Source organism: Vollenhovia emeryi, unplaced genomic scaffold (genome assembly GCF_000949405.1).
Source record: "Vollenhovia emeryi isolate VEMERY1.0 unplaced genomic scaffold, V.emery_V1.0 DF939291.1, whole genome shotgun sequence".
In the NCBI taxonomy this organism is placed as follows: domain Eukaryota; kingdom Metazoa; phylum Arthropoda; class Insecta; order Hymenoptera; family Formicidae; genus Vollenhovia; species Vollenhovia emeryi.
In genome coordinates this window covers 70,270-95,110 of record NW_011967075.1, presented here as the reverse complement: position 1 = coordinate 95,110, position 24,841 = coordinate 70,270, and the positions used below count along the sequence as shown (strand labels likewise).

The following is a 24,841-nucleotide window of genomic DNA, read 5'->3' as shown; positions in this document are numbered from 1 at the left end:
ACGCGTTTTTTAAATTTTTAACACACACACACACACACACACAAGTGAGAGGCAAGGGGACTCACTTTAATCAAGCACCCCGAAAATGAGTCATTCTACACACACACACGCACACATACGCACACGCGACACACACACAGACACAGACACACACACACAAACGGCTCTTTTCAGGGGTGCACATCGGGTAATGCCAATACCGGCGGTATATGCCAATAATGCAAGGGTTACTTTAAAGTACTGTGTCCTTGCGAAAAAAAATGGTAGCGACTCGCTTTTTTTTTAAATCGAAGAGGAAGGTTTGTACTTTATGTTCCTGCAAACAGTATCCCCGAAAAAAATGTACCTAGCCCATGCACTCCGTCAAACTTTGCAATTTTCAATATAACAAACATGCCCTCACATTTAAGGTGTTACAGTGGTAGGGATGCATCACACCTAAAAAATAACTATAGTATCTTAAAGTAGAGATTTCAAGCTTTAATTTAAAAAAAAGAACATAATTTTACGATGATTTTTCGCGGAGTTACCGTCAGTCAAAGTTGACCAATTTTTGCATAAAATTTTTCTATGCCATATTTCTTTTGAGTAGTGTATAATTATATTTAATAGTAATACATTATAGTTATAATTTCATTAATTTTTTAAATTATCGAGTTATGTCCCCCTGCCACTGCCTTCCGAATCTCTACCTACCTACCTACCCGCGTTTCAACTTTTTGTTAATAAACCTACAAGTCTTTCGTTAAAACCGCGACGCGATTTATAAGAGGTCCGATTTGGGGCGATGCGCGCGCGATTTAATAGGAGTCATTTTAATTTTGCACATATGTGAGAATATGTGAAAAATATAACCCACCCGAATTTTGGCAAATAAGAAGACATCAACTTATTTCGCACGGTACCTCACTTACATACTCTATCAAAGTGGCCAATATTGACCACTTATCTCGTCGTATTCCCTCGTTGGGCCAGATTGGACCTACCATTCGTTGTTCCTGGCCATACAGTCTGGTCATTTTGACCAGAGATCAGGAAGGAAGAAAACTCCTCCCATAGTCGGTTTATTATCGTCACCGACAGAAGTTTCGTACGATTCGAACTATAGTATTGAAATGCACGACCACGAGTAGTTAATTAAAGGAGAAAATTAATTTAAAAAATTTACTGTACGAAACTAATCAAATATATGTTTACTTCCGTTATTTATTCGAGAATAGATAATGACTGTCTCATCGTGACTCAATTTTTAAATTTAAAAATATATGTATATAGAAAAAAACAATTTACTTCGCGTTATATTTATTTTAATTAATTACATTCCGCGATAAATTATAATTTATAATATAGATGAAATTAAGCAATTAATAATTTCTTCTAAATTTGTTAAAAAAGTGAACGCGAAGACCGACCGCGAAAATACAAAGATGCATGTAGCTACGCATGTATTCATGCGAGACGCATCTTGAAAGTGTATCGCGGAGATACACATACAGGATAAGTGACGTGAGATCCAGAGAAAAGAAACATTCCGTTCGATATACAGACCGACAATTGAATATTCTAGTAATCAATAATCTCAAAGAATTTATCAAAATAATATAAAGTTTCAGCATTTCTGGACAAAATAATAGAATCTCACGTCACACAATTTAATTTGTACATAAATTTGTTCATGAAAAATGGATAGGCTACAAGAGATTACGAATACATCGAGAATATTCCATATTTTACGTGAAAATGTGTGATGTGCTGCTATGGAGCACCCAACCCTTCAACAGTAAAAATCGCGATCACTCCCTTTCGATAGATGAAATATATTAAAATAAACATGAAATTATTGTAGCCAATCCATTTTAAGGCAACGAATCTAGGAGATATACTAATCTACGATCTACCATATACAATCTACGATCTACGAAATGTAGATTCGTTGCCTTGTCGAAAAAAAGTTTTGGACTTACCACCCGACGGGCAGCAGCGGAGTGAGCTATGTTGAATCTGTAACGAACAAATGTGGAATTTATTAAAGCAGTTCAAGAAAATATACATTGTAAAATATAAGTAATTCTTATCAAACGTTTTATTTGGTTGGATGTTTCAACGATTAATGCGCGAAAGATGTTCCGCAAAAGATCTTCGCGAGAATAAACTTTTATAAGATTGTAAATGATTTCTTGTTCTCGAATTACTATTTAGAAATTACAGAATTACGAGATGAAACGACTCAAAATGAACTGGGAAAAAGAGTGATTTTACACTAAATAAAATATGATTACCTTAAAGTTGCTCCGCTGGCGCCCGATGCCTCTCCTGGGCCTCCTCCTCCTCTCGGATTGTCCTCCGGCACACTCGCGAAAACACAAAGTTCGTTCGCGCGATTTTACACTCCCGTTTTCTGAAGCCCATGCGAAATATGTATTTGGTTCCGTCAAGTTCGCCTCCGCTTCGAGTCGACGAGTATTATATCTCAAACACTGCTAAATCTCAGAAGTCATCGACAGGAACGGACTTTGAATGGGTCTTGAAAAGTCTTTAGTGTTCGATCATGTAAACGGCACTCCCGAACGCGACGAAGATGGACACTTTACGTTATACGCGCACTTTTTTACGTTCGAGAGATTATTTCTTGGCAAGCGATCGATATGTTATGATTTTTCGGTATCGGTAAAATAACATTCAGTATAGCTACACCACCTTCAAAATCAATCAAATTGGTCTCATTCGACGCGTTTTTCAACGAGAAACAACTTTTTCCTTAGACAAAATCGTCGCTCTGCCCTGCGAAGCGAGATATTAATTGTTAAAGTTGACAACTTTTAGGGTTAGAAAATCTGTCATGCGGAACATACTGTCTCCACGCACGTACTTCCGCCGTTGTACTGTTCCACATGGGTTTGCAACTTTCCACGTGAAGCGAGGTCCACTCCACACCTCTGACATAGGGTGGGTAGGGTTATTTTTAACGAGGTGAAGCCCCCTCCCCCCCGAAGGGGGGGCGGAACGTACTGTCTCCACGCATACATTTTTCTACCCTCATGTAAGTCACTCCTCTCCACCAAATGTAGATGGAAAAATGTGTGCGTGAAGACAGTATGTTCCGCCCCCCCCCCCTTCGGGGGGCTCCACTTCGTTAAGATATAACCCTACCCAAACCGTGTCTGATGTGTGGAGTGGATCTCGCTTCACGTGGAAATACGTCACTGCATATGACGTGCATTTAGTCTGATTTTGTCGGTATGACAGATTTCCTAACCCTAAAAGTTGTCGACTTTAACAATTAATATCTCGCTTCGCAGGACAGAGCGACGATTTTGTCTAAGGAAAAAGTTGTTTCTTGTTGAAAAACGCGTCGAATGAGACCAATTTGATTGATTTTGGAGGTGGTGTAGCTATTCTGAATAATTACCCGCGTGATCTTTATCTCGACAAATCACTGTTGAGATCAACGATATGATTACGGATCGCGACACTTACTTAAACGCGATTGACAAATATTAATATCTCTCGTACGAGACGATCGCTTTGCGCAAAAGATAATCGCGTTAGCAGAAGCGACGCGACGACGCGCGGAACGTCCGCCTCGCTCGACTGAACCACGCAGACTAATTCGGCTCACTAGATTGTTCTCGATCGAGGCGTTAACGACGCGACGTTTTTTTTGGAACCGGCGCTCGGCGACCGTGTTTACTACGCTCGGTCTATGGAGCTACGTCATTTCTTGGAATTCGTGCTCGGTTTTTGCCGCTCGGCGAAACACGTCACGCAAGGTCAGTGTCAGTCACGCGGCGGCGACATTGCGACAATGAACTAGTCTTTCGTGGTACGCATTTTCGACAAGTACGTGAAGAAAATACAATCGCTCTCTGCGAATAATTAGCGGCCGATATCATCGCGCGTTCGCCGAATCCTCGCGATTTGCCATCGATGCTCGGCCGTCGATTGACATCAAAGGTAAAACTTGCAATTACTTCTTCACTGCGATAACTACGGACGATAAGCGATGCTCGTATTTGGATACATCTCATAAGGTAACTTCCCAACCCCGATGTTAATAAATATTCTAATTATTAAAAAATGCAATATGATCAGTTTACAAAATTTAACGTACGCATAATAATTATCGTATATTATTAAAATAACATACATATATTGCATAACATATTATTAATTAAATTTCGAAGATCTGCTTTATTCTAAACCAATTTCAACATTATTATCTTATGAAGTTATCTTACATGTAATTTTTTAGTTCATACACGCAAACAGCCTGTATCGTTTATATGTTAACTAAATTGAAAATATAATGTAGTATAATAATAAGCTAGAAGCGGATATAATTCAAAGTGTGATGTATGTTCGTTTACGATGCATAATATATGCTATAATCGCCCAGAGTGTTACCACCCAAACTGATTCTATTAAACATAAAATACGACTGTCCATGGCACCGATCTTCCAATGAAACGGAAAAATCTGATAACACATGCTGTGACCCACATATAACACCAGTGCATTCATGCCTGAAATTAATATTTGGTTTATGTTAAAAGATAAATGCGTTGGTTTTTGTTGCCAATATAATTTAAAGTTTAATTCTGCAATTTAAGTTGACCAACTAAAATTAAATAAAATTTTTATTTTAATTAATATACAGAGAACCTTTGCTCAATTTATCTAATGTGTCTTAAAAAACGTGTTTTCACTCACCGGGTATTCTGAAAGGACCACCTCGCCAAATTTCAATAACGTCGATTAGCAAGTAACAACCAGAAAGGAATGCCACAGCAAAAGAAGTTGAAACAAATACGAATGACAAAGACCTGCATAATTATATCGATTTACAGAAGAGTTATTATAATTTTGTATTAAAATAAAATCACTAGAATTAATATTTACAGCAATAATAATAATAATAATAGAAATAGACTTTATTAATACTTTACCATAAATTTTTATTAACGGGAATAACGTTGGTGAAGTGAAAGGCGCAACCCAAACAACCATAAAACACAGCCCACAAAAGCCATCTGATAACACGATCTTTCCAGTCTTTATACATCATCAGAATTACACCAGTATGTACACCTAGATATACCTGAAATATCGCTGTAAGACACCCTGGAGGAACATATAATACTGATTATATAGTTTTGTTAATTGAAACTAACAGTTTAAACTGGAGTTTAATTTTTTATCATAAGTTCAGTTATCGCTTTTCACAAGTTTACCCTGCCGGAAATAATTCTACAAAATTCTACAAAAACGTTAAATATAACTGACAGAATCTACGAAATTCTACGCGAATTAAAAAAGTGTCATTAAAATCAACATGAAAGTGCTAGAATTGAAACACTTTTGTTCATTTTTGTAATATTCTACAAGTAAGCAGATGTTTTAATTCTTTAAGATTTTGTTTGCTCTCCAATTTTTAAAACTAGTAAAGTTTTGTACTAAGTTTTACAAAATTGTACATTTTCATGAAACACTACTTGCAATAATTTCTTGATTTGAGAACATTGTAATTTGTGGTACTATTTCGTAGATATTTAAAAAAAATGTTTCAACGAAGATATAAAAATTTCTACAAATTTCTATTTCAAGTCAATTTTTTGTAGTTATTTGTAGAATTCTTTTCCGCCAGGGTAGATATCATGCAATTACAGATTCGTATTATTGAACAAATATTTTGTAAATGTATAAATCAATAATTGCATATAATTGTAATAATAACGCGACAAGAGTTACCCAAAATTCCTTCGGGATCAAAAGGTCCGGATCCATAAACGAATTTGATAGTTGGATTTTGGTAAATATGATTTAAAGTCAGTACGGTTTTATCAATATATCCAGCCGCACCTCCGGTACAGTTAAAATATTTGCCATCTTCGTGTCTTCCACCTGGTCCAAGGTACCCGCTGTAACGCACGTAAATTCGTTGTTATTTATTAACGCACATAATAAAATGTAACATTGAAAAAACTGGAGCTCGAAACAAAATCGATGTACATACGTGGGACATTCGGGGATTGGAAGACCAAACGTTAGAGCGCAATGCACCAATACTAGGAACAACATTAAAGATAAATGTGGTAAAAAACTTAATATGTCTCGTATGTGTCGTGTTATCGAAGTCGGCGACGAGTCCTATAAATACGTGAAGAATTTATGTCACTAACTGTAATTCGTGTATTATGAAATTATATAAACAATTGTTATGCGTTAAAAATGGTAGTACGATTGTTTGGGTGGAACTAGAAGATTAAACTTTAAAAACGTGTTATTTAAAAAAAATTGTACAGTAATAGATCGTCTTTCTCGCGAAGATGATAAAATCTGCGAGTCAAGTAAATATAAAGATTAAACTATGAAGGGAGATTCGACGCTAAATGTCAATTGTTAACAAGTGTGTCTAAAAAATTTTTTAATTGAATAAATTTATGTTTAATATATGAAGAATATGATATTAAAAAAACCTTTAAAAATTTGAAAAATACGATTGCACGAGGTAGAATGTAACACATCTATTATATAGATTTATGAAAGTAGTATTTAATATTTTTATACCTGAGGGTTTGATTGTTGGACTGGAAAACAAAGATACATTAGGCCAACGACAAGATATGTAACTCCGAATCGTTGAAGAACTCCGAATATGCGTATGTTTTCCAATTGCGCGTTTGTTCCCAGTGTGTTCAACGCAACGCCTATCAGAAATAGAAGGAAGCTTCTCTAAGAAACAAAAGATATATTAAGATATAAGATATTTATTAATATTTTGTTAAGATAAAAATGTGCGAAACTTTTATATGGACGTAACGTTAACGGGGCTTATGCGAACGCGAACATATTATACAATTTTAGAAAATGCATTTACGTTAATTTTCGTTTCACTAATAACGGAACATATTTCCTACACTCTTACAATTAATAATTTTTTTAGAAATGTCACATATAAAAATTAAATATTAACAGATTTTCGTAGAAATACTGTTAAGGTTAAAATAATATTTCTTTATAATCCTACAGCTTAATCTTATAACACATAATATGTACTTGACTCTTTTTTTTATTATCAATTATTATATTATACATATAAATCGTGTTCTTCATCTTTTTCTTTTATCAATTACCTTTAAAATGGAATAACCGATTTGAAGCTTGGAAAATCCACGTTTTAACTGCACCGACAAAGCTATAGGTATGCAAACACCCATGATCCATATAAAACAAGGAAATACTAGATCCCCCAGTAACATGCCATTCCAAGTTGTATGTCCTAATATGGTGTAACTACCGGAGCCATCATTAACAAAAATCATGAAGAGAGTACTGACCCTGCATTGTATAAGCAATTGTATTAGTATTGTAAGAAATTCCTAGAAGTATTGATTTCTAAATAATCAGAGCTGCATAATATATTAACGCTTGAAAAGGTGTAATCATTCAGTAATGTCATTATTGAAACGCCGCCTTAATTTTTTAACGTATCTATGCACATACCCTCTGAATGCATCGATAGCTTTTACGCGACGTTTTGTTGGTTTAGCATTTGATTCATCCCTGACTTTTACGCATCGTCTTTTAAAGATGTGCCATAAAGATCTCCCAGCAGATATACCACATAAGATAAATATAATTACCCCCAAAACAATGAAGAGTTCTGTAAATAATATTTATTGAAAGCTACGATTTCGTTTTCTAGTCACAATTAAATAAAAAGTATAGCTTATTAGTGACAACTGTTGTGTCGATCGACAAACAAAATAAATGATAAAATTGGCGATTATCTTGTTTATTCCTGTGTTTTATAAAAAGCTATGAAACATTATGCATAGCTAATTGTAAGTATCAGTCTCGTATCGAGACTGTAATTCTTTTCATAAATGGCTTTTCGTGTTTTAAATTTATCCAAATTTTATTCACTTCGTATTTTCGCAAATTAATGTAGAGCAAAAATGTATCCTTCAAAGTTTAGAATTACAATATCTGAATTGATCTTTAGATTGTTCATTATAATCCGACGTTCAATAATTCTCTTCTCGATATTATTGATATCGTGATATCAATCTTGCCAATTATCGAGTTTAATGGATAAATAAAACGATATAGCCACTAATAAGATACGCTTACATAAGATACGCTTTATCAATTGATATATTATACGTTCAAATTGTATAATTCTAAGATGACTCTTTGATGTTTCTGTAGTCATTTATCACTTATATCGTAAGTTATTTACGAAAACGTGAGAATATTTAGAAACATACCTGTGTACGGATATGTTGAATTCTTCACAGTTCTGACGTTACACGTATTATTTTGTATCGCCAATTCATATAAACCATATTGCCCGAGATTCGGCGACAGTTGACAAACAATATTGCTAAAAGATAAGATTTGAGAATCATTAAAATAAGATAAAACGATACATCCGCAGAATTTGTGAAATAATTTAATCGCGCGGTTCAACCTGATAATCTGGTATGTTAGTTTTTTCTTAAACGTAATCAATGTGTAAAAGTTTCAATGTAAATTCATTAAAAATTAAGTATTTTATAACACACATATTTCATACTTTTATATCAAAATATGTTAGAATAAAATATAAAATTTTTTATAAGCCACCGATGTTTATTTATAATTTTATTCAAATATTGTTACATATAGGACGATTAGAAGAATCAAAACGTGTAAAAACTGTTCTAAAACTAAGCTGGTCAAAACTTAAAAAAATTTGTTGCTCTCACTTAAAAGAAAAAAAGTTTAAACGACACTACAAACGTTTATCTAGATTGTAGAAAAATAGGGCACGCGTATTTACACTTGCATACATATACAATAATAAGTTTACCTTGTACTTTCAGCAGATACATATTCGTCGGTACCGCTATTGTTTAATACTCTCCATTTTACCGCTTTAATCGTACTAAATTTCAAGCTGGGATTGCTCGAAATCCGTGCCATCCGTTTATATGGACACTAATAAAGAAAAGCAGAAAGTTAGAAATATATGGGTCATATGGCGATAATGTTGTGTACTGTCTAAAAAAGTTTTACATTAAACGTGAAATATATTAATTGTTCTTTCTCTTTGAAAATCGATTTTATCGCATTTATTTATAATAATACTCTACTTAAAAGTAGAGTATTGCTGAAGTACCTCTACTTATCAGTAATTCGTTAATAAGAATTGATTAAGTTTTCCTTCTTTACACAATTTCGTTACGTTTATAAATTACTATTAAACAAAATATCACAAGCTAACACGATTATTTATTACATTATAGGAATTAGATTAAAAAATTATGCGTATCATGATTGTACTTACTGATAAGCAATCCGTAGAGAGCGAATAGAGCCACTTATCGAAGTTGCCATCGTCAGATATTACACTTACGCAGGCCTCGTCAAACTTTAGATCATCGTAAGAACAATTAAATTCATTCATTGCTAATATCTTTGCAAAATATGACTGCACTTAGATTGCATTAATGTGTATTCTTAGTTGACAATTTAGAACACACGTTTGGATAATTAACATATGTAGAATCCGTATATCAAGGTCCCTCGTGACTCGGTATCTGCCTCCTCACAACATACTTGATTTCAGATCTCAGATAAATGTCACTACTTTGAAAAAATCTCCCGAGATCGATATTGTTCCTTACGTTTGTACAGTAGTCGATAAAAGCCTAGGTCTACACGACGATAACAGCGACGTCCGACTGAAGTAATAAAACGTACTTTTCTTAGTATCGCAAAATATCGGAATGCGATTACATCAAGTTAAACACGAATGGCTGAAGAGTGAAAGTGAAGTCCTTCATTCATCACTCACACTACTTTACACCCGAGCGTATACTTTTGGCAAAAGTGAGAAAATATATTGAGGACGAATCAATTGTATAAGTTAATTAAAGAACACGTTCCCCTTAATTTCATTTATTTCAGAGACACCTTGTACAATATGTTGCATGGTTTTTACCAAAATTTTTTTAATATTAAAAGATTTATTAAAATTATGTTAGTTCGGATATTTATGCAAATTGTCGTGGAAGATTAAATCTATCCTTGCTTTCGTACGTGTACGCGCGCGCACGATATACTTGTTATAGAATTTATTTTTCAAGCTCAAAATGTAATCTCTTGATATTAAAATCTTGCATTTCAATGATACCGTTACATTGCAATATCCCTTGTGCATTTTGTGTTTGATGCATAAATAAAATCAAAATTCATTTAGATACAAATATACAATTATTTTACTTTTATGTGTCGAGAATCTCCCTTCGGATAATATGATTTCGACAATTCACAAATTTAATTCTACAAATTGTTTTCAATTATTTTGTCTATTCCGTTATAATTGTGATTACAATTCATCTCACCCACATTTTTTATTCGTTTAGCGTATAGTTAGAAACAAAAATTCAACTTTTCGTAAATACAATTTAATCCTAAATAATATTAATATATAATTATCTAATTCTGTAATATTATTAACAAAAAAACTAATACAAATATTAATATATGAATTTATATGATTTAGCATACTTTATTAACGTAATATATACGGTAATAACATTAATGACCTAAAATAGAAAGTAATACAATTTTATATATATATTCTTGTGTTTTCTATACGACTGAAAGATGTAAATGTGGCTATTCTTTCGTACGTATCGGTATCTGTCGGAATGATTACCTGTGTTTTTTCAAATTTGTCAGTCTGCGTCTGTCTAAAATGGAATATGTTTCAAACGGAGATTGACGAGAAGTACACATGTATTCGTTCCAGAGTTGAAAAAAAAATCGAGTTCTCTTTATTATATTATCAATTGATAAAAGGAAATTTACCAAATAATCTTTTATGCAAAATTATGATTTTATAACTTAACGGCTATTTAAACGGTATATGAAAATAAAAATGTAAAACAAACATTAACTTTTGTGATCTTAATTATTAAATTAGTTTGTTCTACGGTATTATTATTTGATAATTCAACTTTTAAAAGAAAGCGATTTTATGTTTGTTGAAGAATACATTTGTACTTTTGAGTCTCCTTTAGTCTATGGTACATTACATATACATACACAGACACACACACACGCCTCTCGAAAACTTAGCTTCAATTTTTTTTCTGTTATTCAAAATAAAATATTAAAAATGCACAAGCGGACCATCCTATGTGTGCGTGTATGTGCGTGTCTATGCAACATTTAAATTTTAATGCATGCTTAGATGCATAAAAATACAATGATTGAGAACAATGCTTTGCTTAAATTCCTTTAGGCAGCGAGATAACAAATCATCGATGAGCCCGAGTTCGAATACAAGTTAGCCGAGTACTTAAAAAATTATTTATTGACTAAGAAGTGTTCTTATTTCTTTGTGCATGTGGCATAGGAAATCTACATAGCTAGGACTTCCATCATTTCCTCTATCTTCAACCAAGAAATGGCGTAACACCACTTCTAATTTTTCACGTTGTCTCACAATTGTTAACTGCAACAGAGAAGGAATTGTATTGCGCTCTAGTGCGATTCACTCATACATTATATAAAGTAACTTACTTTCACACAGCGATGTCTTTCTGCACTTATTCGATTAATAATATTCCTGATTTTATTATTTAAAGAAGTGTCCAAGATCGGCAATGTTGTACAATCTGTATCGACTTGGACCACCGAAGTTACTCCGAAGACACTCTGTACCCATTGCGAAGAAAGCGCCATGCCCAACCATAAGAACATATGGATGGTGTTTTCTACAAAATAAAATATATAAAATAATACTGCTATCGCTTCCGTATATTCTAATGTTTTAATAATATATTTAATTCTAAAATATGTTAAAATAGCTCTCTTTTTACAATTTTAGCATTCAATTTTTTTTAATGTTAGAATTTACTTGTGACATAGTGTAATAAAATGTTTTGTGTTGAATTGTATTATTTATAATTTTATATATAATTTAAAACGATATCAATAATTTTGATTATGTACGTCAATAATATATAATTTGAATATTACCAAGTAAATAAGCGCCATCGTCTGTAAATTTATCAATAGAGCACCGCAACATTGGAGGCAGTTCCGTATCCTGTGGATCAACATCGTGCAAAGGAAACAATCTAGGGTAAGTATATGCAACGGATATGGAAATAGGCATTGTTGCGACTGCTTGCATTACATAAGATCTATCATCAATGGTCATATCAGCTCCTACAATGGGGAAAGAGTATATTCAACATAAAAAATAACATCACCAGTTGAATATATAATTATATAGAATACACTTTTACCTCCCGATAATGCATCGCTTTTCAATAAACAGTTTATGTAAAGTGGAAGTAACTTCATGCATTCTGGTAATATTAATTGCCCAGCACTGGATGGTGTTGCGCAGTGTTTTCGATATATAGCCAGCATATTTGCACATCGTGCAATCAAATTATCTTTCACCGTTTTTGGAGTAGATTCCAGTAGTTTAAAAACATCTAAATGAGAATGATCACATGTTATCATTTAAACGAACATTATGTTCATAATTATACGACTTGTATCTTACTTTGCTTAGAAAAATAATTCATAATGGCATCCAAATCGCATGCGCGATATAATTCGGCCATTTGCGATGAAGTTTTCAGGCTCAGATTTATAATTCGCAATCTTCTAATACCACCGCAGGAAGTATACAGCAGAGCCACTTGAATGTACACACCTTCGTCATCTGTTAGTTTGTCATCGTGTTTAATTTCTACTCCAATGGCCTTGTAAGTTAAAAAAAAAAAGTAAAATTAGTTCAGTAAAATTGTTTGTTCTACATTCTATAATAACCATAGTAATGTGAGTCTGTAATTAACTATAATTATGATATAACTTAGTATACCTTATCGCAATCTATACTGGCTAATTCCATGTCAGTTGTATTGGACATAAAGTAATGCCCGTAGAAGTCGGTCGCTCTGACGCCTGTAGACGTACGTACTCGCATAACAGCGTCAAAAGCGATTGGCCTACTTATATTGTTAACAACATCTGAAATTAATCTTTCGCCATCGAGATCGGCCTGCAATAGAAATCGCAAGACTACATTTTCGAATATCTTTGCTTTGTGAAGTAAGGTGTAATTACAAGTATTTTTCATAAAATATTATTTTCTAATAAGCATCTAATTTGAGTATTCGTATATATTTCTATTATAACGGTATAACTCACTTGGAAATAAGTGTACTTGTAAACCTCTCCTCCAGTGAGACGACAAATTTGACCAATTGTTGCTATATCTACATATGAATTATTAAAGACAAACAAATCTACACTGCAACCTGCGACGACACACTCTTGACCCAAATTATTATAGACGTTATTTTGCGGCACTGTGAAAAACAAAATCATTTTACGTAAGTTAGTACGCGTGAGCACTTTATAGGTGTATTTGGATAAATGGATACGGTATCACGAGACACGGTAGTGTCTCGCGCCAAGTATAAGCGAAAAGTTTTAAAGTGACAAGCTAAACCACGCGCGCGACACCGACCGTGTAGTTTACGCGAGTGCGCGAGTTGACGGGCCCTCAGAATTTCGGATCTCAACAACGGCTGATCCGACGAACTTGAGACTGCGCTTAATCGATAGCTTAGGTACGTAGATTTGCATATTTAGATACATTAAAATACGTACCTAGCACCGTTCTTTCTTTATCTGTTCCAAGTACTTTGCGGTCGTCGCGGTTTTTCAATTTCCCCGGTGCTTCGGCAATTGGTAAAGATGAATGGAATATTAATAATTTGCCAGAACGCTCGGATGCCTGAAATCACAGATACAATTACTTTCGTTGAGCCCCACCGAATGAATTCACCAACTGTGACTAAACTTGCGTTTAATTACTAATGAGAAAAAAATGAGATGTATATAAATTCTGTAGGTTTAGATTTCTTTCCAGATTAGACATATAAGCGCGCTTTATTCGAGTACCTTTAATGCCTCCAATCCAGCTTGTATGGCAGGAGCAAGGATTGTTTCTGTTTCTGCAGTGTCCGCAAACATTTCGGGAATCTGTGCCATAAGACTGTCGATCACCGCCTCGCTCTCCTCGACGTCGCACAGAAATCCGTCCAACAGCGGCATAAATACATCTTGAATATCTCCAACAACCATCATTTGTGGTTGAGCAAGACAAGGATTGATGTTATAAAAATGCACAGTATTATTGTACGTTATAAAGCCAACTTTCATGTCGCTTTTGCTCTGTCCGGCGTCAATAGGTAGATTCTTTATTATGGACTTCATTTTTGTACATAATAAGTTCACTAATCCAGATTTAATTGTATTGTACGATACGTCGATTATGAACACAATGGCTGGTGATTTTGGAAAAACGTTATCCTGCGAAAAGAATAAACACAGTGGAGATCAAGGCATAAATTTAGCAGAATTCGAGGATAAGCTTAATAGACGGTCTACGTAAATGATAAAGTGTGGAAAAATTGATTAATTTACATTACCCTGCAATAATCTTTTGTGGCTATGTATTCAAATGTACCCAACATTAATTCAGGTCTCTCGTAACGATCTAAACGTTGACCTGTGTGGTCCAAGTGTTGGAAATAATCATTTGGAACTGCAGGAAACATAGATATCAATCATTTTACGCAACAAACTTGCGCGAGCACTTGTTAAGTAATTTCGCAATCGTTACCTTCCGTCGTCGCTCTGCAGAACATACATTGGAACCTTCGACCGGCGTCGATAAATTGCATGAACGGACACATGTAGGCTTTACAGCGTATGCAACGTACCGGTCCAATTTCGCCCATGTCTACAATCGGTGGTTCGCATTCCCCTTGCACGATACGAGCCATCGGACTTATCACGAGTCCGAAGGGAACATTGGTCTGCGTAAGATACGAATGCATCATGTGATCGATAACACCGAAATAAGAAAACCGACTCTCCGTCTATTCCAATGTACCTGCTTTATGATGTCGGTAGTGGTGGGAACGGTGTACATAGTGGACCTGATGTATCTGGGCGAGGTGTTTCCTTGATCCTGAGTCACGAAATTTGTCGTCACCAACGGCGGCACGAGACCTTTCTGATTCGTTATGAACACGCCGCCCCTCATATTTTGATCGTCTTGCATCACTTGGATCTACACATTAAAGGACACAGGCTTAGCTCGACTCGAGACAATAAGCAACACCGGCGCCTAAACCGGATCGAAAAGGATCCAGCGTCCAACTCGTACCGGACTCGGCATTTGTTCCGGGTCAAGTCGCCTAGCTTGTTGAGGCTGCAATCCCGGTTGGTATCCCGTGGCATTCGGTGCGTTACTCTGATACAGGTTTCTCTGATTGTTATACATGTCCTGCAAAAGGAAGACGATCGTCACTCTTTTCCGAACAGTAAAGTAATCTTAATTACTCGCAAGACGGCGGAGCGTTTCAAGCAATTGTACCATTTGGTTGTGATATCCAGGCTGTTGTTGGTACGCCAGTTGCTGGTAGCCCGAGGTGACGCCAGGCGACGCACGGTTCATCCCCAGAGGACTGGCTAGACCCTGCCCCGGTAACGGAGGCATGGAGCCGCCGTACTGCTTCTGGCCAGGTTGCGACAAGCCCGGCCCTACGGGACTCGTCAGACCCTGGCCCGGCATCGGCGGTAAATACTGCTTCTGTCGCGCCTGAGGGTAACCGGGCCCCGGGGGACTCGCCATGGGTTGCCCCGACGAGAGGGGCGGAGGAGGAGGCGGAGCGAACTGCGACGGGTCTGGATCTGCCGGGCTCGCCGCGACCTGCGACGGCAACGGTGGCGGCGGCGCCGAATTGTACGGCGGCATCCCGGACTGGAGCAGGTTGGCGTTTGGGTGATTGGTCCCGTGAACTTGGTAGCCAACGGGAGCTTGCCCGTGCGGCCCGTGAGGGCCCGCGGGCAAACGCGGAGGTAACTGAGAACCGGGAACGCCCGCCGTCGGCGGGCCCATTATCTGAGAGCGATCCGCGGACGGCGCTGACAGTAAGTGCGGGTGCATCTGCGGACTCTGCAGATTTAGATTCTGCTCCCCGGCGATTGGCGGCTTCATGAAGTTCTGTTGATTGTTTATCGGCGGCATGGGCGCAGCATATGGATGCTGCCTTCCTACTTCTTGGATGTGCTGCATCTGCCACAACAAAGTCACAGGTATGTGTGTACGTGTGCAAACTGTAAATACATCGAAGGCGTATTCGAAAACAACAGCGCGAGCATCCAATTTCCGTGCAAACGCGGCGCGGGGGAAATTACTCTTTAAAGCGCGCAGCACGTGAGAAAATGCGTGAATATTCCAATATCAATACAGTTTTATTACCATAACCTATAATATACGCGATATGCATAATAAACGTGATACAAACGAGATCGAGTAAATAACGCGAGAAACGGGGGCACCGAGACGTTCCGAGGGGGTGAAGGGTAGCCTGCACGGGGGAAAGAGAGAGTCACGTTTCGCGGTGCGGGGTGTAGAGTCGCGAGTGACGTGCTCGGCGTGTTTCACGCGCACGCGTGACGTCACCGCGCGAGACCCCGTTGAAATAGAACCCGGGGCGTAGCGGGTCACAAAATATTAGCGGCTGGAAAACGACGGGGGGGGCCCCGCGTACCTGACGTTTCAAAACCCCCCATCGGGACTGTCGCGCGCGAGGACACCGACGGATCCCCGCGCGCGCAAGGCGCGCAGCAAACTTACGTTATATCGTGAAGTACGTCTGAATCATAACAAATCGTGACGCCGCGGGCGAAAGTGCGGAACGCGAAGCGCGTTGCGGGAAACGCACGGTCGACGTTGGCTCGATGTGACCGACAACCCCGACGGCTCCGAGACTGCCGTCCGCGAGCGCCGATGCCACGTAAGGCGGCATCGCGCATGCGTCTGACGCACGCTGCCGGGACACGTCATGCTGCAACTTGGACCGGTCACGTCCGCGGGAGCTTTCGGGTCGCGTGGGAAAACTTGGGGCGCGCGCGGCCGGCGACGCGAGTCGCGGCATAATTCTTTTCGGATTTAATGAGCGATCCGCGTGCACGAGACACACCCGGTGCATCGTGATTATCGATAAGGGCGGGCTTCAGAGTGTCTCTGATGTCTAACGCGTCGCGACGCGGGCGACATTCGAATCCCTCGAATGATATTAACATTTATTGGCGGTGTAGCTCAAAAAAAGAAAACGGTCTGTAATCTTCTACATTTGCGCGAGCGAGCTCCCTTTCGAATTAATCGTAAAAGGCCGAGAAAGCCGAGCAGTAAACAAATCGACGAACAGCAAATGCAAGCAGCGAATGCATTGAGGAAAGTCCCCTATTATGAGATAGGATCCTAATATGGGATAGCCCGTGTCAGACTACAGATTGAGATTAGATTGAAATTTGACCAATCACGGTAAAGTTTACTAAACTCGAGATCAGAAAACTATGACACGGCACTGACATCTCATATTAATTTAATCACTGCAGCAATATGATCCGATGTGATTGACGATCAAAATAAAATTGTATTACGTCGCGTCGACTGCCTTTAACATGACACGTTGAATCTGTTTGTTTTTGCTAACGTTACGGTATTATGTGTTTTACAGTTTTGACGTTTTTCTATTTAAAATCTACTTCAAAAGATTGCATCGTTGTCTTTCTGTTTGTTCATCGGCTCAAAGTATTGCAGATATTAAAAATTTATCTTTAACGAATTCGGCGGAATTTTCAAAGACATTAATGCCTACCATAAAGAATTGAATGTGTTTTTAATCAATTATATATTTGTTACACATTTGGTGCAAATTTTGTAATACAAATGTAACGTTTTGGAATACAAATATGATGGTTCAATCTTTTTGCGCATAACGGTAAAGAAATCAAAATTTAAAAAAAAAGAATCGCTCAATTTATATTTTTATAACAGCGAGATCAGTTCATATTTAAAATATTTACGTAAACGTACAGTATTGCAACGTATTGCACAAATATAAATAGGCATATTTCATGGCTCATTATGCACCAAATATTTCATCTCAAAGAATAAAACATTAGTGAAATTTTAAATTTTATTATATTTAAATTATTTAAACTAAATATGCGTGATAATAATATAAGTAATGATTCCAATAGAATTTATTTACTATACAGATAGACATAAATAAATTCTATTGTTATAAGATTTATTTTTATTATACACGCATATGTACACATTATTACACACACACACACACACATATGCGCGCGCGCGCGCATAGATTCGTGTGTACATTTCTTTGTACAATTACATACACAAATCACAATTCCTTTTTGCGCAATGTCTGTAATTAGTACAATTGAAGGCATAATCGGTTTATTATCGAAAAATAAGCCACCGGAGAAATCCGTACTACAGTATATAAAAATAAATTTTTGCATATACGTATATACACATGCATACATATATGCATACATACATGTATATGTACATACATGTAATGTGTATATATATATTTATATCGGAAGATAAACGCACCGTGAGATGTGATTACACAGTCAAAGCGTATACGGATATTCCTCGATATAATTTTTAATCAGGAGTGGTAAATGTTCGGTAGGCAACTTGCTTCGATTCACAGCGAGTCTGGCCAGATGCGACAGTGATCTAACTTCCTTAACAAGAGGCTTGGTCAAATAGATCTGGCTGTACAGCTGTCCACTGTAGTCGACCCACACTTCCCTACGATGCTCGTCCATTCTCTTGGAATACTCGACGTAGTGCTCCAGCATTTTGATAGGGCAATCGAAGAACGGCATCGCCAGCGCCAATTTCGGCTCGGCGTCTAACCGAAATTGCTCGAGGAAGTAGTGCACCCTGATGGAAGCGGGGCCTCGGGACGTTTTCACCGATACCGTGAAGGTGTACCTGATGTCCGAGCTGTCTCTCATCAGCCACCGACCGATGGACGCGTCCTTCAGAAGGTTCTCGCTCTGCTGCCAACTGATGCCCTCGTGGTACCAGCCACAAATCTGCAGCATTCTTTTCACCTCGCGCAGTCTATTGTCATTTGAATCCAGGCTCCAAGAAGTCGGCATCAGCCAGGACCCCGGGATGGTCGACGCGTCCTCTGTTTGCTCGACGCTACTGCAATCCTTGCTGTTGCCGATCGCAACAATTTGATTCACCGTCGCGCAATCTAATTCGTTCGGTTGCACGATGCCACCACCGTGAAAGTTATTTCTACCACGATCCGGCAACTTCATCGCCATGCCCTGCTTCGGCGGCGTCGTCGTTGTCGCCGTAATGTTCACCGTGCACTGACCCAGGTTCGCGGGCAGCTGCACAGTGGCGTTCACTTGGAATTGCACGCTATTGCCGATAGGATCCATCGGCAACGCGTCACGATTGTCCGCGAGTGACGCGTCGAGCAGCCGCCTGTGATTCTGACAGCGGTTCTGCTGAAACGTACTTTTGCAATCGCAGCGGTCGCTCGTTTTGTTCATCGGTACCTTTTGCTGCCGCGAGCCAACGCTCGCTATTTCGTTATTCTCACCGTCCCTTATCATCCTAGACGACAGCCTTATGTTCCCAGGAAACGCCTTATTATTGACGACCGCGAAGTTTCTCGTGTGCCTGGATGTCGTCGACCGCGCGTTTTCAGCGGACGATTTCTTCTGCACCAGGCAGCCGCCGCCGGTAAGCTTCGGCTGAATTTTGATCTGCGAGGCTTGCACCAGAATATCCGCTTCCGTATTTTCCATAAGGCAACCGCCCGATTGTATATCGGGCGTGGCGACCGTGACGTTGCCGCCAGTCAGTTCGCACGTAGCCGCGACATATTGTTCCGCAGGTGCCATATCATAGTTAAGATTCTCCGTTACCACAATGAAGGGATCCCGGTCGTTCGATTGATATACTGGCGCTCTTAATAGCGGACGGTGGGCTTGTTTCACGGACGAGGTCTGTATGTCACAAAAGAGTTCCATCGTATCGGGACCGGCAATTTCTACATCGGGGCCGTAGTCGACCGCGCATGACTGGAAAATGGTACGCTCGTGAATATTTGTGGATGGCTTTATGAAGCAACTGCTGCCACTGGTGTAGCCACGCGACACTGGCAGACTACTAACATAATAGGTTGTCGCTGAACAGATGGTATTAGCAGCCTTCTTCTGCTTTTCCCTTTTCTCTTCCTTCTCTTCCTCCCGCTGTACATCCTCCTCTTCCTCGTCATCCACTACTTCCTCCTCTTCCTCTTGTTCCTCCTCCTCCTCCTCCTCTTCCTCCTCCCTTCCTTCGTCTTCTTCATCTTTCCTTTTCGCCTCCTCCTCCTCTTCTATCTTCTTTTGGCTAGTTTCATCGCTCCACTTTAAACAGCATCCCAATACTGGAAAGCGATGATGGCATTTTGGACATACCATTCTCAGCATCATGTATGTGTACTCGCAACTGAATCGCCGCAATCAACATAGCACTCTGGTCTGAAAGAAAATTATTAAATTGATTATTTGTGTACATATTCAGGAGATGTTGTGGGTGGAGTTTGTCGCGAAAATATTTTGCGATAATCTTTGCTTAAAACATACATTAAAAAGGAAGTTCTGTATGCCGTATGTATCTATTTTTACTTCCAACCAAAGATCGGTAAAAGGAGGAAATCTGTGAGGTCGGGTCGATTGTTATCTTAGTTCTCGGTAATATAATTTGATGTCAAATTTTGCCCGCATACGTAGGTTTTTTGTTAATCAATCTTATAAACGATACCTAATTTGTATCTGATTTCAGGCCTCCGTTTATAATTTTACAACATGTACGTATATTTTTACAGATATATGCATGTTCCAGTTCGTCATGTGTTTTTTACATTTTACAATAAAATTATTCTTTAAAAAACTTTAAAAGAAAAATTATGCTAAATACGCAGCTAATATTAAAAAAACATTTATAATAGAGTTTAACGTTTATAAAAAGAACCATTGAAAATTCTATTGAAAAACAACTGTTTAAAAGCAAATGTAAAATAAGTGAAATTAGTCAAGTATTGTGATTTATACAGGAACCATTATAATAAATATAATTATCAATTTAATGGAATAAAGATTAAAGAGCCGTGACAGGATGTTAGTGTCCAAATATTGCTTATTTTTAAATTTATTGCAAAGATTTATTCCTTCGAATTGGTGTTTGCCACATAAGAGCCTCGTGAATTCTATTGATTTGTTAAATATATATATCTTTGCAGGCACGGCAAAGGTATGTCAATTTAAAAGTTCACTCAATTTCTTTTTCATGAAACTATATACTTTTTTACCGTAAATCAATTTTTTATCGTCCTATATACAAAGTTAAAATATCTGAAAACTGTAGACATTTCGGATATGTATATATAATGTTCTTACGAATTGACCGGTAAATGAAAATGTATCTTCAGTCGTTCGACATAATGCACGAGTTCTACACCGTTGGTAGACCTCGGCTCTGTGTATCGAAATAGGAGTTCGTAGAAAAACATTTTTGGCAAGGATCGGTACGGCAGACGATAACGACGGCACTGCACAGCGGTGACGTCTACTTCGTGGAATACAGTCTGAAAATTTGACGCGCTCCTATATTATGACCGCGCCACTTCTATGTCACTCTATTTTCACCAATCGGCGAACGTTTCGAGGAAGCGCCTGTGTTCATCAGATACGTTGCGCAATATCGACTTGATAGCAAAATTAGATCGCGCACTCTAATCTCATGGGTAATCGGCGTCGACATACATGGCAAATTAATGATATTATTCCGAGATCAGCTGCGAATTATATTTATTCTCAGAATTTGAAGCGTTCCAAATCATATTTTGTGCCCTAAAATAATATTGTTCCCATTTACGCGAATCGCATTGATTTCCTGTAAGTAAAAAAAAATAATTTTCACCGTTTTACAAATTTGTCGGGTAATCTAGACGCGTCTTGTTTCAAATCAAAATTAAATCTGACAATAAGTGATACAATTCAAAGTCATTTTCCTCGAAAGTGTGACGTAATTTTAAACAATTTATTATTTCGACTTATTTCAAGAGTCGTAGAATCAGTCTCTCCTCCCGATTATGGCATATATTAGCACAATACAGGTATTACAAATAGATTTTTACCATTAAGCCTGCATTAGACTACGGATTGGGATTGAGATTAGATTGTGATTTGACCGATCAGAGTAAAATTCCTTAAAATCGATATTAGCAAAGTTTACTCCGATTGGTTAAACTTCAATCCAATATCAATCTCAATCCCTGCTCTGATACGGGCCTTAGAATGATTCAATTCAAGTCATTCGTGGTGTTTTCCACAACGTGAAAATAATGAAATTTTTTGTCAACAACAGAAAAGCATATTCTCGTAATGGGAAGAGCTATATGTGCATGTATGTACACTGGAACAGATCTATTCAATTATCAATAACGTATCAAATATTTATTTACTATTTTCGTAAAATCGAAGCAAACTCTATTTTAATTTTGTTTTTGGTGGAAATTAAAAATATTTCACAAAGTAAAAAAAACATAAGTGTATCCTTAAATGTAGTACGCTATTGTTCGTAATTTCTTACCAAAATATATTTCGCCTCGTTACTTCCTTGAAGTACTTCACTCGGCGAGATATGCACGTGTGCGGCCCAACGACATTCGTTTCTTTCTTCCTGCGAGCGCCGACGAGGTACTGTCAAAAATCGTCAATTGTCAGTGAATTTTCGTGATTGTCGAGCGGGGGGGGGGGCTGATAGACCCGGGATAATTGTAGACAATTGTGGGGAATTCATTTTAATGACTAGACTCTCGATAAGAGAATCCGAATAATTAACTTAATGATTTTTTTATCATTACACGGGTGTCTGAAAAATAGGCACGTATTTTCCCATGCAATACGCATGTCTCAAAGACATGCATACCTAAAAGATGTCTTAAAGACGTCTTTTAAGCTCAATCTACAATGTGCCCCCTGCGTCTAGAAACGTTCTATTTTGTCAGCCAATAAATATGTTTAAAACAAAGATTAACAGAAGGGACTCAGAGCCTGAACAAGGTAGTAATGTATTTGATTGCGTTTATTATTTTTTCGTTACACTGAAGGTGGTCCAATGAGGACCGAAACGTATATATATACATTTACTATTAAAATGAAGTAATTTTATCGGACATTACAAGCTTGTTCAGGCTCCGAGCCTCTTCTATTATTCTTCGATTTTATCATACGAGCCATTGTTACTTATATTATGCTTAAAACATTTGTGCAAGTTGATACATTGTATATTATACATTGCACAATCGTACGTCGTCGGCGAATTTTTTAAAGCGCTTTGATTTGCTTATAGAAAACCGAGGAGGAAACCGCTGAGGGCATTGTGGCGTACAGATTTACGGCATTAGACCTTGCTGGGCTATTATGAAGATAAAATAAGATTAAACAAGATAAATAAGATAATAAGATAAGTAATGTCCACTGGGCATTAGTGTACAAGATTTAGCGGTTTTCACCCTCGTATAAAACCAGATGTTTCTAGGCGCAAAGAGCTCATTGCAGATTAGGCATTAAGCCCGTATCAGACTACAGTATCAGACTACTTGGACTCCCGACTACGATTGAACCAATCACAGCAAAGCACCGACCGACCCTGACTGCCGACTCGGGACTAGGCGCCACTCTAATTGGTTGAATCATAGTCAGGAGTCTGAGTCAGTGGTCGAATCAGAGTCGGGAGTCTGTAATCTGATACTTAAGGCCGTATCAGACTACGGATTGAGATTGGATTGAAATTTGACCAATCGCAGTAAAGTTTACTAATCTCAAGTTCAGTAACTTTTACTCTAATTAGGGCCAGTTTCACAAACGTTGGTTAACTGTTAACCAGAGTTCAGTCAACGCCCTATCTTTTTCTATCTTGTTCTCTAAGAAGAGACAGAGGATCAGTTAACCTTCGGTTAGCAGTTAACCGACGTTTGTGAAACTGGCCCTTAGTAAAATTTCAATCTAATCTCAATCTCAATCCGTAGTCTGGCACGGGCTTTAGACATACGTGTTGTTTCGGTTTACAACACAATGCTGCTACATTTGCTGCTACGACACTCCACCTTCTTCCATACAATCTTATCATTAGCGTAGCCAGTCTCCCCTCTAGATTATGGCACATATCGGCACAATACGGGTATTACACGCGGCATTGTACATTTTGTACCACTAGACCGATTCAATTACTAATCCGTTCAGTCTCTCGACAACGTGAGAGCAACGAGAGTTAGCTAACGGGAGATAAGGCGCATTCAAATGCGGTCAATTGGCAGGAAGCAGCTGCAAATAAAACTTGAATATTATCGTTTTACATGTACACATATGACACGCATGTATTGCTCTACTCTGACGTTTCCCAGTCACGCACGTAAACTGGGAAGCGTCGGAACGGTAAATTCGAGATTAACATCCTGAACTGACCATCCAAATCTCGGCGGTCGGGCGAGCTTCCATAAGACGTCGGGGGTCTTTCGACAGTCACCTCGATGTGTGTCAAGTAAAACAAGGAAAAAAAAACACACACACACACACCCGACACTCTCGCGAGACAATCGACGTTTCGATCGACGGCTTTCTCCAGATCCACTTGCGCTCCCGCCGTTTCGGGAAACGAAGGCGTCTCGAGACTTGAAGAAAAGAAAAAGGACTCGCGACAGGACGATACACCTCGCGGGTGGTCGGCAGGAACATACGAATACGCAATTCAGCCGCGCTCGTGCGTCGTACGCTCGCACATCGGAGGATACAATTTGACATAACCTATCTCGTCCCAACTCATTGAATAAAGAAGGAGCAGGGG

At 38.1% G+C, this 24,841-nt stretch overlaps 3 protein-coding genes across 6 annotated transcripts; all 3 read right to left on the bottom strand.

Annotated features, from left to right (window-relative positions):
- Window positions 1-4,155: 4,155 nt before the first annotated feature.
- LOC105559074 (heparan-alpha-glucosaminide N-acetyltransferase) lies at window positions 4,156-9,724 on the bottom strand. 2 transcript variants are annotated; one of them, XM_012007118.1, is made up of 11 exons: window positions 9,332-9,724; window positions 8,855-8,982; window positions 8,271-8,386; window positions 7,504-7,663; window positions 7,134-7,338; window positions 6,568-6,732; window positions 6,014-6,147; window positions 5,749-5,918; window positions 4,947-5,121; window positions 4,711-4,823; window positions 4,156-4,523 (listed from the first exon to the last, which is right to left on the bottom strand). In XM_012007118.1, exons 1-11 carry the CDS (start codon window positions 9,449-9,451, stop codon window positions 4,342-4,344), a joined length of 1,668 nt encoding a protein of 555 aa, XP_011862508.1. In that variant the 5' UTR covers window positions 9,452-9,724; the 3' UTR covers window positions 4,156-4,341. The 2 variants fall into 2 exon arrangements, with proteins under 2 accessions (XP_011862508.1, XP_011862509.1); XM_012007119.1 differs by lacking the exon at window positions 9,332-9,724 and adding an exon at window positions 9,164-9,237.
- Window positions 9,725-11,350: 1,626 nt separating this feature from the next.
- On the bottom strand, window positions 11,351-16,892 carry LOC105559073 (protein transport protein Sec24C). The gene is made up of 15 exons (XM_012007117.1): window positions 16,733-16,892; window positions 15,467-16,168; window positions 15,257-15,376; window positions 14,981-15,160; window positions 14,708-14,903; window positions 14,514-14,629; window positions 13,984-14,394; window positions 13,690-13,816; window positions 13,225-13,385; window positions 12,896-13,075; window positions 12,575-12,776; window positions 12,309-12,503; window positions 12,037-12,228; window positions 11,578-11,771; window positions 11,351-11,509 (listed from the first exon to the last, which is right to left on the bottom strand). The coding sequence occupies exons 2-15, from the start codon at window positions 16,166-16,168 to the stop codon at window positions 11,366-11,368; spliced, it is 3,120 nt and encodes a 1,039-aa protein (XP_011862507.1). The 5' UTR covers window positions 16,733-16,892; the 3' UTR covers window positions 11,351-11,365.
- An 860-nt stretch (window positions 16,893-17,752) lies between these two features.
- LOC105559072 (uncharacterized protein DDB_G0279979-like) lies at window positions 17,753-24,840 on the bottom strand. 3 transcript variants are annotated; one of them, XM_012007115.1, is made up of 4 exons: window positions 24,463-24,840; window positions 22,586-22,695; window positions 21,391-21,886; window positions 17,753-20,472 (listed from the first exon to the last, which is right to left on the bottom strand). In XM_012007115.1, the coding sequence occupies exon 4, from the start codon at window positions 20,422-20,424 to the stop codon at window positions 18,547-18,549; it is 1,878 nt and encodes a 625-aa protein (XP_011862505.1). In that variant the 5' UTR covers window positions 20,425-20,472; window positions 21,391-21,886; window positions 22,586-22,695; window positions 24,463-24,840; the 3' UTR covers window positions 17,753-18,546. The 3 variants fall into 3 exon arrangements, with proteins under 3 accessions (XP_011862505.1, XP_011862503.1, XP_011862504.1); XM_012007113.1 differs by lacking the exon at window positions 21,391-21,886; XM_012007114.1 differs by lacking the exons at window positions 21,391-21,886; window positions 24,463-24,840 and adding an exon at window positions 24,050-24,337.
- Window position 24,841: the final 1 nt, after the last annotated feature.

Coding starts and splice junctions, on each gene's coding strand:
- LOC105559074 (XM_012007118.1), bottom strand. CDS start 9,451: ATGAATGAATTTAATTGTTCTTACGATGATCTAAAGTTTGACGAGGCC. Junction 6,148..6,567: donor TCCAACAATCAAACCCTCAG/GTATAAAAATAT, acceptor ACGTATTTATAG/GACTCGTCGCCGACTTCGAT. Junction 5,919..6,013: donor CCAATCCCCGAATGTCCCAC/GTATGTACATCG, acceptor CGTGCGTTACAG/CGGGTACCTTGGACCAGGTG.
- LOC105559073 (XM_012007117.1), bottom strand. CDS start 16,168: ATGCAGCACATCCAAGAAGTAGGAAGGCAGCATCCATATGCTGCGCCC. Junction 13,076..13,224: donor ACAAGTACACTTATTTCCAA/GTGAGTTATACC, acceptor TTTCTATTGCAG/GCCGATCTCGATGGCGAAAG. Junction 11,510..11,577: donor AAAGACATCGCTGTGTGAAA/GTAAGTTACTTT, acceptor TCTCTGTTGCAG/TTAACAATTGTGAGACAACG.
- LOC105559072 (XM_012007115.1), bottom strand. CDS start 20,424: ATGATGCTGAGAATGGTATGTCCAAAATGCCATCATCGCTTTCCAGTA.